Raw genomic sequence first — 19,573 nt, 5'->3', positions numbered from 1 at the left:
TTGCTTTCGTGTCTGGGCCACGTCTGCCTGCACTAAACTGTCATCGGTACGTCGAAGAGTGTCTCGAGCCTCATGTGATGCCCTATGCACATTTTATTGGCAACGGCTTCATATTCATGCACGACAATGCTAGGGCTCACACCGCGGGCGTCGTACGAGATTATCTTAACGAAGTCGATATCTCTATTATGGAATGGCCAGCAAGAAGCCCGGACATGAATCCCATTGAACATCTGTGGGATGAATTAAAGAGACGAATTCGAGCAAGAGATCCTGCCCCAGAAACACTTAGCCAGCTGCAAGATGCAATCCAAGAGGAATGGGACAATATACCACAGCATGTGATCGTGACTCTCATCCGATCGATGAAGAACCGTATGGAAGCAGTAATTAGAGCTCGGGGAGGGAATACAAGTTATTAAATAAACGTTTTTTAGCTTTTTTTTTCATTTACGTGTGTTGTTTTATCCATTTCCTTTATACTCCATACGGAATAAAAATGACTCATTTAACAAAATACGAAACCTATGAAAAATTCATTTAAATTTAGAACTGTAGGAAAAATACGGAAAGAACAGTAATCACATTTATTTATTCTGGTATCAAGAAAATAACACTTAACTTGGTAAACACGTCCGATGTCGACAAGGTCCCCAACGCAAGAGAGCGTGTATCAATCAATTCGTCCGATTTGACAACCCCATTCTTGTGTTGCCATTTATAGAAAAATGTCTTATAACTGTCAACGAACTAATTAGCCTAACACTCGTCCATCCTGACCGCGTGTATGTCCCCATACACGTCGACAGATGAGCCTAACACTCGGCTGATTGATGCACGTTTCCAGCTTAATGTACCTAATTAAGAAAGTATATTTAAGTTAATCACACAATAAATGCACAGAATAAATTTCATTTCATTTCATTTCAATCTTTTCACACAGTTTCATAGAGCAGTTAAGTTTTTGAATAGACATGAGGTTGTTCATTTTGAAATTCACTATATAAAGATTTTAATCGTAAGACCCGGTTTTTTAGACGCAATAATTAAATGATAGAGATTCGATTTAACTCAACATTGGGTTTTACGACCATTAATGTAAAAGAAAATATTTATATTCAAATTAAGAATGTTGGTAATATAGAATGACCGGTAATAGGTATAGATTTATATGAACCCACACAAATGCTTTCTAGCCGTGGGTAATAGCTAACGATTTATGGTGGTACAAAGGTAATTTCAATTAGCTGCACAGAATAACAATTCAAGATATTTAGATATAAGGTAATAGATTTTGTTTACAATTAAATTAATCTATATTACATACTAATGAACCAATCACATGGTCCATTCTATCTCAGTTCTAACGAACCAATCACATGGTCCTTTTTATTTCAATACCAACGAGCCAATCACATGGTCGTCTGTTTCTCTAATATTAGTTAACCAATCACATGGTTCTTCATACCTTAAATTTAACGAACCAATCACATGGTTCTTTATACCTTAAATTTAACGAACCAATCACATGGTCCTCTGTTTCTCAAATATTACCTAACCAATCACATGGTCGCTACCTTAACAAACTATTGTCATAATACCTTTAATCTTATCGTATCGTGATACCTTCATACACATTTTACACATATTGATATTTATACTAAATACAAAAGATGTAATATCGTTGATTTAAATTTGATTCGTAACTCTAAGTCATGATCAACAACAATAAACGCTATTAAAAATCATGTTCACTGTCAATATTTTCAAGATCCGTGTCACTTTCATTTATACTTAAGGCTGCTACATGAACCCAGGGCAACATAACGATCGGCAGCGACTGTAGTTTTACGCTTAAGTATGTCTACTATTAAGTACTTAAACCTGGTGTCGCCGCGATTTTATACCGGTCATTACCGAGTACTGCAATAACACGATATGGACCCGAATAATTGTGGTAGTAACTTTTTACTTTTTCCATCATTTTTAAAATTTGTAGACGTATTCTAGGAATATGCGCATTTCGTCTACGAAATATTATATATTATATCATATATTCCTAGAATACGCGCACACTCCCAGAATATGCACATTTGATGCAAGCATCCACATATTATTATTTTTTTCACGAATCTTGACATCTTAGGAAAACCAATATGTCCTCTTCAACCGATCCAGTGTTCTCTAGGCCAAAGTGGCCTATGTCATCGTGGTTCATACGACATAGCTGCCACCTTGCCCCCTTCGGCACCACCCAACGCAAATTAGATCTATTACAATTAACACACCTGTATAACTTGTTATCCTTGATAACATAATTTTCCTTTATTTCTTTTAATCCATTAGCATCTAAGTCAGATGAAAGTATCTCTCGAATCCGGCATAATTCACTATCACCTAACTGCAGGGTATGAAGCCAATCGTCACCTTCCCTAACGAATAAATAACTTCGTTGCCAAATCCCCTTAAAGCTGTCGTTACGTTGTTGTGTTGAAGGCCCAAATGTGTTAATTCTGAATTTGCCAAAAGAGAAACCTCACTGCCGAAATCTACAAAAGCTTTCACTGAAACCCCGTTAATAAAAACTTCTTTATAGAACTTTAAGTTCAGAGTAGACGTGGATATGCACATCGTCTTTTGAGAATTGGTAGCCTTACTATCACGTTACTCGTCGGGTTTCATAAAACAACTGTCTATTTTATGGCCTACTTTGTTGCACCGCGTACATTGAATAAGTGGTTTCGGGCACATTCGAAATGGGTGACCTGATCCCTTACAATTAAAACAAAATATACCGGTGTCATTCGGTACTGATTTTATCTTGAAACCACTAGCTCTATTACCATTGCTGCCGCTAGTTGTATTGAACCCTACGTTTGGCCTTTTCCTAAAATTGAAACGTTCTGGGATATTTGTCTCCTTATTACTCATTAGGAATTCTAATAACTGTTCAGGTTCTGTGCACCGTAACGCCAAAGCATTCAACTTTGTAGTTTTGTCACTCAACCCGTGTATCAGACAATCTACCGCGCGTTTGCCGATATTGCACTGGTTCAACATTGCCAATTTCGCGTAAAAGTACACTACGATTGGTTCCTGGAACATACTTTTGCGCTTTAGCATGTACTCCAAGGACTGGCCATAGTTTTGCTCAAATGGGAATGCACTACACAACTTTTGTTGCCATTCCACCCACGTATACATTATGGTTTCTAGACTATCATACCACGATTTAGCCAGTCACTGCCGTTTCTGGCAACGCGAAATGAATTGTACCTAGTTCTTTCGTCCCAACCGTAGACGGTGGCGCACTCATTCACCTTTTTTTAACCAAACATCTACTCGCTGTCTTTTCGATGACGGGTCAAAATCTGGAAGTATATTCTTAGGATTGGGGTTATTAGAGTGACTGGGTGCGCCTGCCGGCGTCGGCTGGGGCTTTATTGAGTTTAGTATGTCTATAACATCCTTGGACGTGAATGTAGGACTATCTATCCGTCTAGACCGATGCGCGGTATTAATTCCTTCGTCATGTGCATCTGTATGCGGACGTTTCATCCCATGATTGACATCATTTCTGTCTGGTATTCTACTACGTTCACGGTCACGTTGAAGTTGATCTTAAAGGAACTGCAGCCGTGCTCGCTCTCGCGCTTACAATTGTTCTCGCTCCTGTATACTCGAACTACTCCTAGTTCTACTTTGTTGGCGACTTACACTGCGATTACGGTGGTAGAGAGTGGAGCTAGGACTACGTCTTCTACTTCTGCTTCACGTCTTACTGTGACGATGAGAACAGCTCGATTTACGTCTACGACTCCTACTTCGCGTCTTACTGCGGTGACGATGACAATAGCTTGGTATACACGTCTACGGCTTCTGGTGCGGGTTTTGCTGCGGTGACGACGCGAACGGCTTGGACTACGTCTACGACTTGTACTACGTATCTTACTTGAGTCATTGCAATTAGAGTGAAGTCCACCCTCGGTATGCACATCACGGTCGGTGCGCCTTTCACGTGACTGCTCGGATGTCTGATGTCTGATTCATCACGTTGTTGCATATCTTGGTAAACAACTACCGCGCCAACGGTAAAAACAAACTATTCAACGCCACGTGGACTAGCCAAGTTCCGTATACTTTCGCTGCCAACCTTCGAATGCCCAATTTCTGCATTGCGAAATGCACTACTGTCCTCTCATCCCAGCCGTAAACCTCCGCGCACTGATTTACCTTTTTTAGCCACATGTCTATGCGTTGGCTTTTCAGAGACGGATTAAATTCCGGAAGAATATTTTTTTGTGCGCTTTGATTTAACGGCTGCGATGGGAGAGCATCTTTAATAGTTTTAATTAGTTCGACAACCTTCTCCTGCTCTCTTCTCAAAGCCAGCTCGCGATCAAGCAAGCAGCGACTGCGGCAGCGGGTTTCACCGCGGCTGCGGCTGCGTCTGGCACGTGAACGGCTCCTCCTAGGAGTCTCCAGACTACGGACTCCGTCTCCTCCGTCCATTTCCTAGAACTCGTAGAATAAAATTGTAACCATTAATGACTAACCAACATTTGAATATTAAAGAATCTAATTTTACTGTTTTTGATGATAACTCGAAAACGGTGCGTCCGGGGCACGTAATTATCCGCCAGATTCTACCATCCAGATAATAAATCCGAAGAACAATCCGGAGTGTTCAGTCGTCCGGATATCCGGACAGCATGCCCTAGGTGCATCTAGAGAAAATAGACAATATGTTTGACCCCTTTCATCAACCTCCGTAACCTCAACCTGGTATCATCACATGTGCTGTTCATATAGGATCTATTATTGTTACTAAAGAACACCCAAAACCTGCTAGGGGATGCATAATAAGGCTATGATAACATTTTATTCACAAAAACGTAAAAGTTAAAAATATTTGTGTAGAAATCACGTAAACTATGCATGTGACCTTACAAACGACATTTTCAGTAATCCCTTATAACCCTCAATACCAGCAAGTTCTACTTTATGACAATAAATTACATTTAAGTAGTTCTACTTTATGATAATAATTACAATGACTCTTAATGATATTAGGCCAAACAAAATAATTACATTTTATAATTTAGTATCTAAATAAAGATTCAATTACTGAAACCAGATTTACCGGACCATATTACATATGTACATACATACATATACTCACGCCTGTGATCTCTAATGAGGTGGGCAGAGCCACAAGTAATCAAAGACAGCTTGCAGCCACTATTGATACGAAATCCTAAGATACCATACATACCAAACCACCATTATTATGTGGCCTATAAGAAAAAAAATGTAAAAACAACACATAAATTATCTTGTAAACTACTTATATGTCTGGTCGCAATAACAATGAAATTTTTGTTACCGCTGTATTCATTAGTATTAATCTTAACCAAACATAATAACCCTTTACAACAAAACTTCACTATTACTTCCATTATTTTTTTTTTAATGTAGGTATGTACGTAGCATTGGATTAATTAGGTCATTCATTGAAGTTGAACATATCAAGAGTAATACATTCATTTTTGTTTATTTTCTGTAATCCGTACGTAATGTTTAGAATGTGGGTAACTCTTCGAAATAAAGACAGGTTAAATAACTATAGGTACCTACTATTTGAAATAAAAGTTGACTATGCGTAATTGAAACAATTAGAGTCTCACTAATAATTAAAGAATAATTATAATTCAAACAACACTTTTCCACAGTTAAACTTACAAACTATCCAGCTTGAAAAGTGGTCACGCGTGGCAACAAAACATTCCAAAAACGTAGGTACTTACCACTTCTGATATGTAGGAAAAATACGGAAAGAACAGTAATCACATTTATTTATTCTGGTATCAAGAAAATAACACTTAACTTGGTAAACACGTCCGATGTCGACAAGGTCCCCAACGCAAGAGAGCGTGTATCAATCAATTCGTCCGATTTGACAACCCCATTCTTGTGTTGCCATTTATAGAAAAATGTCTTATAACTGTCAACGAACTAATTAGCCTAACAGAACATTAACATTAAGATTTGATAAGCTCATATTACTCACTATTAAACGACATTTAACATTTATTCCTAAATGTACACTTTTTCTGATAATCCTGACAAAACGTAAACTTGCAAGGTGTTTCGATTTTTTTGATGAGAAGTGTATTTACGACTTCCCATTAAAAACCTCAAAAATAACAGTATGTCAACACTATGTAATGTATGTTATTATACATATAACTCTATCTATTAAAAAAAACCGCATCAAAATCCGTTGTGTGTGTGTGTGTGTGTGTGTTTGTTTATCTAGTAGGTCATTGTAGTTTTGAGAAGTACTTTATAACTTTACGGTGCATATTTGTTTTTATATTTTATTGTTTTATATAGAATAGAATAGTTTATTTGCCAGAAAACAGTACAATAAGATGTTGTTACAATTTTATGTCCAGTGTTTTCAGCTTACACGTAAGCATGCAAAAATCAAATCGTCGCCAATATATATAAAAAAAAAAAAAACAAAAATTAATAACAATGATAATACAATTAAAATTAAATAAAATTAAAAATGTGGAAGTCCGAATTTGTAATTTAAAAATTCATTTACACTATAGAAGCGATGTTGCAGTAACCATTTTGTCAAGTGTATTTTTAAAGAAGCGCTTGTCATTAACTTAAAATTGTCAGGAAGTTTATTATACAATCCAATATTTGTTACTGTGGTGTCCCTTTATAATAAAAGTTTATTTCTTTATTTCTACTATTTGCAGATCGCTCCTAACAAATGGCGACACGATGATGTATAGGGAAGCGAAGCCGCAGCACGTATGTGAGGAGCTACCCTCCACCAGCTCCGACCCTGACGTCAACAAGGCGCGAGACATCCTCCAGGACGTGGAGAGGTACTGTGACGTAGACAAACCATAACCTTTATTTTTTTGACGTGACTTATTGTAGATTTATGCCCGGATATACTTGGCCGGACAAACAGACCATAACCACACCCCGGACACGTCATACAAAACACCTCGTTTTACACAGACACTACACATTGGTGCCGATTCCGGCAGGCAAACTTAAATTTAAATTAGCTAAGATTACGGTTTAAATGTCAAAAACTGGATTTGTATTCTGGCGGCACATTTTAGTTGACGCCTAATCTTAAATTTAGGAATGACGTTTCTAAATTACTCAATTTAGGTTTAGGCGACAAAAAGCTATTCTAGCAAACATTTCATTTGACGTTAAACTCTTATTCTAAATTAATTTTATACGGTTTTCTAAACTTGCCGGATAAAATTAAACATCTTAAAATTAAGTACATGAATCAGTTTTTCGGCACTTTTTGGGCGCTTTTTGTGAATTCCGGCCACTGATTTCACCTGCAGATCATTAGGAAGACCTTGCCGCTCTCAAAATAGCTTAAATAGCGATAAAGAATCTTCTAAATATACGAACAGAAGGATGAACGAGAAATATTTGTTTTACGTTGTTTACCGCCCAAGACCAGTAAAAGAAAGAAGACGGCGAGGAGGCCCCATCGAAACAAAAGACTCTTAGCTGGTATGATGATGTCACTGGCATGATTATCATCTTCAAAGTTAATCCAAACATTTATCTAAGAGGACAATCTAATTGTGTCAATCTTAAACACTACTTTCAACTGGACCGTGTGGTGGATGCTTGAAACAATGCAGTTCCAGTGATATTAACGATTAACGTGTAACATCAACACATACCTAGCTCTGTGTGAGTCAAAACTGTAATGACTCCTACCAGGCGCGCAGTGCAGGCTGCACTGCCTGCTTCTTCTTATCCTTTTGACCTGAAGGACTTAAAATTACTACAAAAGTAATGTACCTATCTATGGAATGGAACTACTGAAGTACACTGAAGGAAGGCCTCCACAGCACGGTAATTGTTATCAGGTATAAATAACATGGCAGCAACCAAACAGTTTATTGCCCAAGTCAAATTACTAACACACTTGATCCCGCTCTGGGTAGATACCTTACTTGTTGGTTTATTCCTTTAGATTATTTCAAAATACTTTATGATGTGAACCAAACAAAATCACCAGTTAGCAGTAACAAAAGGTGGGCTAAAAAACTTCTTTTACAAGCTCTTTTCTGCTTTATCTCAGTTTCCACGAATATCATGGCATGCTAAATGTACTGGGAATGCGACGAAACCCACATTTTTTGTTTACATCCTTCTGATCATTATATTTGTTTCTGTCCAACCCGTTAGGAAATGTAAGCATGAATTGATGTATGTATGTATTCTAAATAATCCTTTTTTATTTCAGGTGATAAATCTTTGACTTTGACATTTGCAAGTAGTCCTAATAGCCACTGCATCCTGAATTGTAATTATGAGCCACCAATAACAAAAAAGACGTCTGTGACATGGATCCCTAATGTTCTCTCAGGTATGTAAGTACATTAAATATGAATGCAAATCTGTCTACCTATGAGTTATATATATAACAGCCTCCTTGGTCTAATGGTACTCTAACCATAGCTCACAATCTGGAGATCCGGGTCTGACACCCGATGGGGACATAGTCAAAATCACTTTGAGGCTGTCAAGGTCCTTTGTATGGATAGGAAATTGCAGGCTTGAATCATCCAATTGTCTAAAGAAGTCAGATGATTCTGTGCTTCAGAAGGCACGTCAAGCAGTTATTCCCAGGCTATTTAGCCCAAACACCGTCACTAATCTGCAGTCGAGCAGCATATAGTATGCTTCATACCCCCTCCAGTTGATTTAAGAGATGCCTATGCCCAGCAGTGGGACATAATAAATAGGCTATTTATGTTTGTTTCTTATTAGAATAATTATCTAAGCATTATACTTGTTTTAGATGGTGACGAATAAAGAAAGAACCCAGGAGTATAAAAAAATACTTACATACATACCTACCATTGTGGTGCTGTATATAAATACATAGTCACACCACCATACCAGGATGAACTGAGCCGAGCACTACCAAGAAGACCAACTGCAGCCTCTTGTGATGGACATAATGACCAGAGTGGTGACAGATAAGCAACCCATCACAAATATAAATATTTCTTTTTTCTGTGCAAGTTTTGATGTTATAAATAAAATACAATCAAAAAGTATTTGTAACAAGTATGTTTTATTACTAGTTTAGTAGGGAACAGAATTAAAATAAATAAACAAATTTATTTTGTCTTTCTTCTACATCTGTGAGGTTTATTTGGGAACATTCACCAGTTTTTTCAGTTAAGGCCCTTGTTATTCTCCCATTGTTATGTAATCTGCTCGTTGTCACTCACAACTCCCAAATCTGAAGAGAAAACAAATATTATTAATGCTGTATACACTTCCATCTCTCTAAACTTTCAAGAAAATCAAGACAACATGCAGTCAGTTTTTTAAGATAGATAACCAGTCCGTTACCTACATACATACATAAACAGCCTATATACATCCCACTGCTGGGCACAGGCCTCCCCTCAATTAACCAGAGGGGGTATGGAGCATACTCCACCGTGCTGCTCCAAAAAAAAACCCTAAAAAACACCTCCACCAACCCGCATTGGAGTCCGTTACCTAGCCCATTATAATACGGAAGAAGATCCCTTCCTTAGTTACTATTCTTCTTCTATCATGTGAGTTATGAGATGGGTTACCAACCTCATCAACCCTGGTGTTTGGGTTATTATTGAGCCGCCAAGGGCCCCTGACATGACTCATGTAACAACTACATACACTAGTAAGTAGTAACCCAGACCAACAGCTTAACATGCCTTCTGAAGCACTGATCATCTTACGTTTGGACAATCAGGTGTTCAGCCTGTAATGTCAAAACAAGGAATACAAAGTGATATCTGTGATTTTTCTCCACCGGGATTCGAACCCGGGACCTCTGGATTGTGAGCACAGCGTTCAACTACTGGACCACGGAGGCCGTTATGTGTTTAGTTACTATGACTGGCATGATAAACGGTTTCATACACAAGAGGCAAATTCACAAAGAGAGAGTCTTGACTCCGTTACTAATTACTTAAGTACCTACATAGTCATTTCATTACATAAGTAAGCTACGTCAAGGGCCTTTAGTCCGGGATATCCGAATAGTCACAGCAGCAGGTTGATGAGGTAGGTTATTGGTCTTACAAACCACATTAGAGAAAAAAACAGGATTAGCCGTTCCTCATATCTGGCCGTCCTAGGCTTGAGGCTAATCAGCCTTAAAGGAAATCCACTTACAACGAGCAACACTCACTTAAATATATTTTTAACTAGGAATATGCTTACATGTTGCCATTGCTCCAAGATGCACAAAAATTCTTCCATACTAATGTTTTATAAACATTACGAGTTCATCCTCTTATTGATTTTCTTTATAATTATGTCATCCCACTTAAGGTTTCTGTCAAGTATTGCCTGAAAATTAGTAAAAAATCTGATTAATACAAGTAACTCAGATTAATATGATGTTTACAAGTTCTTCTATGACATATTTTTTCGATCACTCACCTCTTCATCACTTAATTTGTAGTGCAACTGCTCAGGAGGAAATCTAATACAATCACTCCTGTCTTCAAAACTTCGTGCTCACCTCATGCTGGACTTTCTCTACTTGGTAATTTAAGCCTATTTACGTGTACGAATGAGTCTCCCCAATATGCCGGAATCGTGCCCTAAGCTTCTTCGGACATATTATGCGGTCTCCGAAGCACAGTCTGGAGAAGCAGATCATCGTTGGGCAAATGGATGGCAAACGTGCGCGAGGAAGGGCGCCTACGAGGTGGTCTGACATCGTGAAGAAGACGGTGGGCGGCAGCATTCAGAGGGCGGTGCACGCAGCATATAGCCGTACCAAGTGGAAAACCATAACCTGTGGTTGCGATTCTCAGCAGTGAGGGAACGACGAAGAAGAAGATAGGAGTCTTGTTGGTTGAGGACTTTTAATATGCATTCACAGCGAGTTCCGTCGTTCTGATATAACACAACTTCCACTTTTACTAGTTCCGCCTTGGTCTTCCTCTTCATCGACGTCCTTTTATTTAGTCATTTTTGTGTTTTATTAAGTATTTTTGATTTGAAAACCTAACGATACCTAATCTCAACACTTTTTTTTTTTAAGTATGATCTTGACGCTGTGTTTTTTATGGTTTAGAATAATGCCAGATGTTTTAAAATTCATAGAAAAATGTTTTATTGCATTTATTTATTGTATTTGCTCCTAAAACACACATAAATTATGATTTTGTATTCCTTCGTACGAAATTATAAGAAAAACATGTATTTTTTTTGTTCGAATGACGATTTCATTCACTCACTTTCATTCATTCTTCTTTACCAATTCTTTACGAAAAAAACGGCACCAGCTGGTTGACCATAGACCTCGTAGCCGTTCTATTAAATTTAAGCGTGTCAAAAATCCTGTTAAAATATTTTAAATTTAGACGACCGGAAAGCCAGAATTGCACTTTTTGCTAAACTAAAATAAAATTAGGTTTTCTAAGATAAATTTAGATTTAAGTTGGTGTTTGCAGGAATCGGCACCATTGACGTTATCGTACACGCGCATCTGTGTGTGTGACGTCTGCGCCAATAAGACTAAAGTAAGACCGGCGGCGGTGAGGGGCGTGGGGGGCGGACAGTTGCTGTGCATCTGTGTGTGACTGACAAAAAAATTGTGCATCTTTTTTTTTTTTTTGAAATCTGCCCCCATCCATTCAAAAATTTAGAAATCTGCCAATTCCAAACTTCCAACTCCAACTCCTTCAAACTTTTCGACGTTTTAAAGGTTAGAAGCTAAAAATTGATTTACTAGGAAATGGGAACCATGTTTTCCCGAGTTTACGCGACCGAAGCCGCGGGAAAAAGCTAGTTGATTACAAAACAAGATAATAGGTATATTGCTTTGAAATTCTTTCGAAAGTGATGTTTAGTATATAGCCGTGGTCGTATGCCGTGGTAAGCAAACTCTTAACACAGATTGGCGATGGACGGTTCAAGTGACATCTCATGTAGGTAGTTTAGATCTTCTATCGTGTGGGTTATGAGATGGATTACCAACCTCAGCAACTCTGGTGTCAGGGTTATTATTGAGCCGCCAAAGGCCCCTGAAATGGGTCATGTAACGATTACTCACTTACATCAGTAAGTAGTAACCGGGACCAACGGCTTAACGTGCCTTCCCAAGCACGGATCATCTTAATTTCGGACGATCAGGTGATCAGCCAGTAATGTCCTAACGAAACTACGGATCACAACACTACCCACCGGGAATCGAACACTAATCGAATATCTTTTAAATAATATAGTTTTTTTTTTCACAATAACGACGTGCGAAATCGATTAATTAGATACGTTTGTAGATTAAAAATGCGGATAAATAATCAGTGCGGACTTTGAAAGTCATTCATTGAATGGCAATTATTATAATTAATTGATCGTGATATTTGATTTTTGTTTCTATCCGGCTGCGGCGAAGCAGAAAGAAGGGTTATGTGTTTGGCCGCTATGTATGTATGTGTATGCACGTCTGTTCCAACCTAACATCTAAACACCTCAACCAACGCTCAACACGGCCTCCGTGGTCGACCGTTGGGCTCAATGCTATCTATCTATCAGTTAGATATGTAGGTACGTTTGGCTGTGCCACTTCATACAAAACACCTCGTTTTACACAGACACTACATTGACGTTATCGTACACGCGCGTCTGTGTGTGTGACGTCTGACGCCTAAACGATTGAAGACTAATGTAAGACCCAGGGCATGAGCCATGTCAGGGGCCCTTGGTGGCTCAATAATAATAACCCTGACACCAGGGTTGATGGGGTTGGTAATTCACCTTACAACCCACACGATAGAAGAAGATAGCACAACCGGGACACTTCATACAAAACACCTCGTTTTATACAGACACTACACATTGACGTTATCGTACACGCGCATCTGTGTGTGTGACTAAAGAAAAACCAAGGGGGGTGAGGTAAACCTAGCTCAGCTGCTGGTGGGGAGCGGAGAGTTGCCGTTCTATACGTAGTGTTATTCTTTATTCTTTGATTGTGCTTAGGCTCGCGTTGCGACTTTGTTTACGTTATGTGACACGGAAGATGATATGGGATATAGGATACTTTTTATCTACTGTCTAAGCTTCTGAAGGATACGAAAATATACATAAATACTTACGCCCGTTATCTTTAATGGGGTGAACAGAGCCACACTTATTATATTACATAACGCATATAAACATAATCATAGCAACATTCATACAAGGAACAAAAATAAAATTGCTATCCAAAATTCTAGGCTAACTAAATTAAATTCATCTGTTTTGGGGTTATGTATACGTTTTTACAATAAAATACCAGAAAGTATTTTATTTAAAACAGTCTGAGAACTGATATTAGGCAGCTAAATGACTCAATTGTACAACAATATTTTATGTTTATTTTTTTAAAAGAACGTCTAGGGCCCTGTGCGAAGGTTTTTCTCGCAGCTTCTTTTCCCCGGCTATACAGGTTGTGAGAAGCTGCAGTAGTTTTAGGCGGATGGGACGTTCGTTATGTAAAAATTGACGATTCAAAGTGTAACTGTGTTGCCTGCTGAATAAAGATATTTTTGAATTTGTATGTAATTCTTTTGTTTCCAGGATAGAACCGAACTCGATGGAGTCGATATTGTGCGAGGCCATCAAGCTGGAGTTCGAAGCATACACCTCCGTGAACCCTTGCAGTGGCTCCTCGAGGGAACTTAATGAGGTATATACTCATATATTCATACGATATATGTCTTATATGGAGTTTAAAGTTTTATTATGAATACTGAGGGGGATGATTCAGACCATGATTCTGAGCTGATATCAAGTGGAATTTTCTGTCGTAAAGTTTTTTTGTGCCCGTTCCATAAAAAAAATATATGTATTAAGTAATACCACACCCGGGAGCGTCATATAAAAATGTCATGATCCGGAGGCCCCGGGTTCGAATCCCGGTGGGGACATATCACAAAAATAATTTTGTGATCCCTAGTTTGGTTAGGACATTGCAGGCTGATCACCTGATTGTCCGAAAGTAAGATGATCCGTGCTTCGGAAGGCACGTTAAGCCGTTGGTGCCGGTTACTACTTACTGATGTAAGTGAGTCATCGTTACACGAGCCATGTCAGGGGCCTTTGGCGGCTCAATCATAACCGTGACACCAGGGTTGATGAGGTTGGTATTCTACCTCACAACCCACACGATAAGAAGAAGATTCTTATATTGCAGGTGGAACGAGCGAAACTAAACGAACTAATAGTAGCCAATAAGGCCCTGCACGCCCCCATAGACGACGATGTCTCGCAGCTCATCGGAGACACCGCTAGTACAGCCGGACTGAAAGTAAGACATATTTATTACTAGCTTTCCTCATAGTATAGTTTCCTAGTGACCCATATATGGGTCACGGACGTATGGAACTAGTTCGTCATGACCCATATATGGGCCACTGGACTGTCAAAGTGTTAAATCGCTGAACCGATTTAGATGAAATTTGGTATATACTAAGTATTTATCCTGGAAACTATCCCCTAAGGGAATGAAAAGGAAAAATCATATGTTCTTCCCAAGGTCTCAAACTATCTCAATACCAAATTTCGTCTAAATTAGGCTCAGCGGTTTAACACGTTGACAGTCCAGTGGCCCATATACGGGTCATGACGGACTAGCTCCATACGTCCGTGACCCATATATGGGTCACTAAGAAACTATATAATATAAATTCGACCCGTGACGTTATTCTGTTGACAGGACGGCAACAACAAGCACGATCCGCGGCTGATCACGATAGTGAACCTTACGGCGATCGCCATTAGGCGGTTCATCAAGATGGCCAAGAAGATTAACGCCTTCAAGAATATGTGCGAGGAAGATCAGGTCACTAGTTCATCATATATCCAGCCCATTGATATATAAGTCATCATCGCCCTAGATCATTATCCCACAGGGTCCGCTTACCTTTTTTTTTTGGTAACGAAGGGGAAATCCTCATGAATACCTCGCCACCTGGAGGAGCGACGAGATTATGTCGGACTCCTACCGACTAAAACCCCTCCGATGGCCCTCTGCGGTGCATGTCGGGGAGCTCCGGGATCTCTGTCGAACGCACCAGTGCTCCCCTCGCACTTGCTTTCACTAAAGCGCGTCCCGGGGTAGATCCCCACCCCTACGCCATCCCAGTTTTACGGCGATGCGAGGCCATATCGCATTGCCGTCCATCCCGGAGATCGTGTGTTGAGTGGTTCGGGCCCCCGCCCTTATCACTCACGATCCCCAGTGTCCCCTTTCAGTCGCCTCTTACGACAGGCAGGGGGTACCGTAGCCCTATTCTTGCGCCCGGAACTACAGGGCGGGGGGGACCGCTTACCTAACCTAACCTAACCTAAAGATTTGACAGTCATGCAATCATGCATTTAGTTGCTCATATCGTTAAACGTTTTGTGTTCATTGATCTGGCCAAACTACATCACGATGTGGCCAACGAATGATATTCTATTTCATGAAATATGACCATTTCATGAAATGGTCGACCAAATCATGAAATGATCAATTCTATGATCTGGCCACGACATTACTATAATGTTGTTCAATGTTGCAGGTGGCTCTTCTAAAGGGCGGCTGTATAGAAATGATGATTCTCAGGAGTACGATGACCTATGATGGCCAGAGGAACACTTGGAAGGTACGTCACAAGCACATAAATATATATATATATATAAACAACCTATATACGTCCCACTGCTGGGCACAGGCCTCCCCTCAATCAACCGGAGGGGGTATGGAGCATACTCCACCACGCTGCTCCACTGCGGGTTGGTGGAGGTGTTTTTACGGCCAATAGCCGGGACCAACGGCTTAACGTGCCCTCCGAAGCACGGAATCATCTTACTTTTTCGGACAATCAGGTGATTCAAGCCTGAAAAGTCCTTACCAAACAAAGGACAGTCTCACAAAGTGATTTCGACAATGTCCCCATCGGGAATCGAACCCGGACCTCCAGATCGTGAGCCTAACGCTCTAACCACTAGACCACGGAGGCTGTTATAAATATACATACACATATAAACTCACGCCCGCAACCCCTAATGGGTTGGGCAGAGCCGTAGGTAATCTAAGACAGGCTTTTATTGTAGCTTCTTTTCCTCGGCTATACAGGTAAAAATATTATGTTTATTTTTATTTTTTTAAAGAACGTCTAGGGCCCTGTGCCGAGGTTTTTCTTGCAGCTTCTTTTCCCCGGCTATACAGATTGTGAGAAGCTGCAGTAGTTTTAGGCAGATGAGACGTTCGTTATGTAAAAATGACGATTCAAAGTTTAACTATGTTACCTACTGAATAAAGATATTTTTGAATTTGAATTCAAAGTGTAACTATGCTACCTATTGAATAAAGATATCTTTGAATTTGAATTTTAATAACTTACAAGTTGATACGAAGTCCTAAGATGAATATGGTGTATATACGGTCACGAGCATTAATATGTATACACTTTGGTACCATGTCACATTAACTTTTTTGACAAATTAAACTGTAAGTCTCACTAAATGTCAAATATGTTAGTGCGACAGAGTCCTAAAGTGGGTACATTATATTGCTCACGACTGTATCTATGATATGGCACGATGGATATACCTCTGAAGTTATGACTTTTAAATTGCGCGAATGGCAAACCTAATAAATAAATAATAGTTTTTATAGTATTAGAGAATTTTTGAATTTTCGACATTTGCATGCTAATAATAATTAGCAGGATAGAGATGCTGTAACACTGCTTTATAGAATAGAATAGAAATCATTTATTTTAGATATAAGTATTAGTATAACAGTAGAAGTGAACATTGTAATAACAAACTTATTTCTAAAAAGGGACGCCAGCTCAGCAATATGTTGTGACACTCCGACATTGAGGGAGTGCCACAACGCTGATTATCAGCTGTGTCCCTATATTGTGACTCTGTACCTACCTATCCTAAGCGAATAAATGATTTCTGATTTCTGACTACCCCGTTGGGATGTAGTTGTGAGATGTTACAGCAAATTTCAATAATGATATAATCTAAGTTTGTTATTTATTTTTAACCGACTTCAAAAGGTGGTTCGCAATTCGTCGGGTTTTTTAATAAACAATTTCAATTATATACTTAATTAAAGATAATTTGTGTATCTGTGGGATAAAATAAATTAAAATAACAATAAGTACTTAATATTTAATATGAATTAGATCAGAACACTTTACTATTCATTCATCAATGAACTCTTTCCGGGCCAATGTAATCACAGGATTATAAACGCCCACATAATAATAATGTACAATCTAAAACACTTGCTTATGGTCGCACGACCGATCGCAAGTGGCTCGAAATAAAAAAGATAGAAAAAAAAAATATTACTACTCGAAATAAAAAAAAAATATAGGAAAGAAAATATTACTAAGAAGTAATAAATTTTAGAAGACTTTACTCCACCTTACTTCTTCCAGTTACCCCACTCTCAAGAACAGTTCGGAAGCATACGCACAGATGTCCTCAAACTAGCCAAAGGCAACATCTACCGATCGCACGAGTCTTTCATTCGTTCGTTCGATCCAAAATGGCGGACCGATGAGAACATAATACTCATTATGTCCGCTATTCTGCTGTTCACCCCCGATCGGCCGAAAGTCGTGCATCGGGACGTTATTAAGTTGGAACAGGTTAGTACTATCAAGTCAAAGATAAATTATGAAATTCTGATTACTAAATAAACACAGATCTAAAGGTGACAAAAAAGTTTTCTTTTTTCTATATAACTTATTTATTAATTTTAATAAAAAGTTTCACAGTCGCTTCTGTAAAAAATAGGACCTGTCAAATCTTCAGGTTAGGTAAGCGGACTCTGTGAAAAAAACGGGATAATGCTAGGAAGATGATATGAATTTTAATAAAGAGAACTGAAATAATAGGTGCGACATTTTGTCACGTTTTTCTATGAGTAACTATGAAAAACTAAGCAATAGGTATTGCCTGGAATATTGTGCCTTTTGTGCATTTCTTATATTTTTCCTATTTTCCGTACTTTGTATATTGTCTTATCTTTTATACTTAGTATTTTTTGATCTTCTTCACATCTTAGTACAATTGAATTGCATAGTCGAATTTAGAATGTCTGTAATGTCTATATAAATTATGATCAAATAAATAAATCTTACATTTCTGTCAGCTCAGGACATCATTTCAGGAGCTCGGTGGCGCAGCGGTAAACGCTCTCGGTCTGCGATTGTTGAAGTTAAGCAACTTTCGCAAATGCCGGTCATAGGATGGGTGACCACAAAAAAAAGTTTTCATCTCGAGCTCCTCCATGCTTCGGAAGGCACGTTAAAGCCTTTGGTCCCGGCTGCATTAGCAATCGTTAATAACCATCAATCCGCACTGGGCCCGCATGATGGTTTAAGGCCCGATCTCCCTATCCATCCATTTTGGGGCTGTTAATGGGCTGATGATGATGATGATGACATTTCTGTCAACTTTAAACAAAAATCTCTTTATACGTTGTTTTAGGTTTACGCGGTTATTATCATAATATATGAGTCTCATGTCCCTGATTTAAACGCGGTAAGAACCCGTTATTATGTGTTTTAATTATTAAAAATCTCTTTTCACAGAATTCATACTACTACCTCCTCCGGCGATACTTGGAAAGCGTGTATCCGGGCTGCGAGGCGAAATCCACTTTCTTGAAACTGATCCAGAAAATTTTGGAAATCAGAAAATTGGCTGAAGAAGTGACGGGAGTATACTTAGACGTCAACCCTATAGAACCTCTATTGATGGAGATCTTTGACTTAAAGCACCATGTCGCATGAGGGTAGGTTGTTTTGAAGTAGAATAGAGGTAGAATAGTTTAGTCGTGTTTTAGCGGATTTTAATCGGGTTTTAGTATAGTTTGGTAGGGAGAGCCGGTTCTACCCTGGTACTGGACTTGCACCAATTTATCGTAAGTGCAATTTTGACTAACACAGTTGGCTCGACCATACGTTAGTCTAACACAAGGCTCGGTGAGGTGTGAGTACTTAGTTCATCTTGCGATGGATGTACCTTTGACTATTCCAATTGGGATATAGTTATGTTATCTGTTTACTATAAGGTTGGTATTCAGAATAACGCGTTTATATTTGGAACATTAACACTATGTAATACATTCTACCGTCATGAACACGCGTACAACGAAACCGTCAATTTTAGAAATAGAATATTTAAAATAATATAAAACGCGAATAAAATCCGCCAAAATAGTATATATTATAATGATTTTCTAACAAAATTATCTAATGGGCTTTAATATGTGTAGCAATAATTAATATAATGGTAATTGAATTGATTTATCATTTTATACAAGTTAATAAATTCATAATGGTATTCAATTTATAACATTTTGTTAAATTTGGTCTTTGATATAAAGGATTTTTGTTTTTATAACACTCACACGTGGTTAGGGAAAGTCACAAAGAGAAAAAAAATCGAAAAAAAAATATAGACTCGGACGGGGCTTGAACCCACA

At 38.6% G+C, this 19,573-nt stretch overlaps 1 protein-coding gene across 2 annotated transcripts in view; it reads left to right on the top strand.

Annotated features, from left to right (window-relative positions):
- The window catches only part of LOC126377058 (nuclear hormone receptor HR96), a 36,983-nt gene that overhangs the window by 5,541 nt on the left and 11,869 nt on the right, over positions 1 to 19,573 (top strand). For both annotated transcript variants that reach the window (XM_050024687.1, XM_050024686.1), the window contains exons 2-8: positions 6,777 to 6,908; positions 13,651 to 13,759; positions 14,267 to 14,380; positions 14,789 to 14,914; positions 15,636 to 15,719; positions 17,517 to 17,729; positions 18,678 to 18,880. In XM_050024687.1, the coding sequence (XP_049880644.1) occupies positions 6,777 to 6,908; positions 13,651 to 13,759; positions 14,267 to 14,380; positions 14,789 to 14,914; positions 15,636 to 15,719; positions 17,517 to 17,729; positions 18,678 to 18,878 (979 nt within the window). In that variant the 3' untranslated portion in view covers positions 18,879 to 18,880. The remainder of the gene's footprint in view (positions 1 to 6,776; positions 6,909 to 13,650; positions 13,760 to 14,266; positions 14,381 to 14,788; positions 14,915 to 15,635; positions 15,720 to 17,516; positions 17,730 to 18,677; positions 18,881 to 19,573) is intronic.

The sequence above is a fragment of the Pectinophora gossypiella genome, chromosome 22 (assembly GCF_024362695.1).
Source record: "Pectinophora gossypiella chromosome 22, ilPecGoss1.1, whole genome shotgun sequence".
NCBI lineage: Eukaryota > Metazoa > Arthropoda > Insecta > Lepidoptera > Gelechiidae > Pectinophora > Pectinophora gossypiella.
This window is presented reverse-complemented; position numbering and strand designations above follow the sequence as displayed.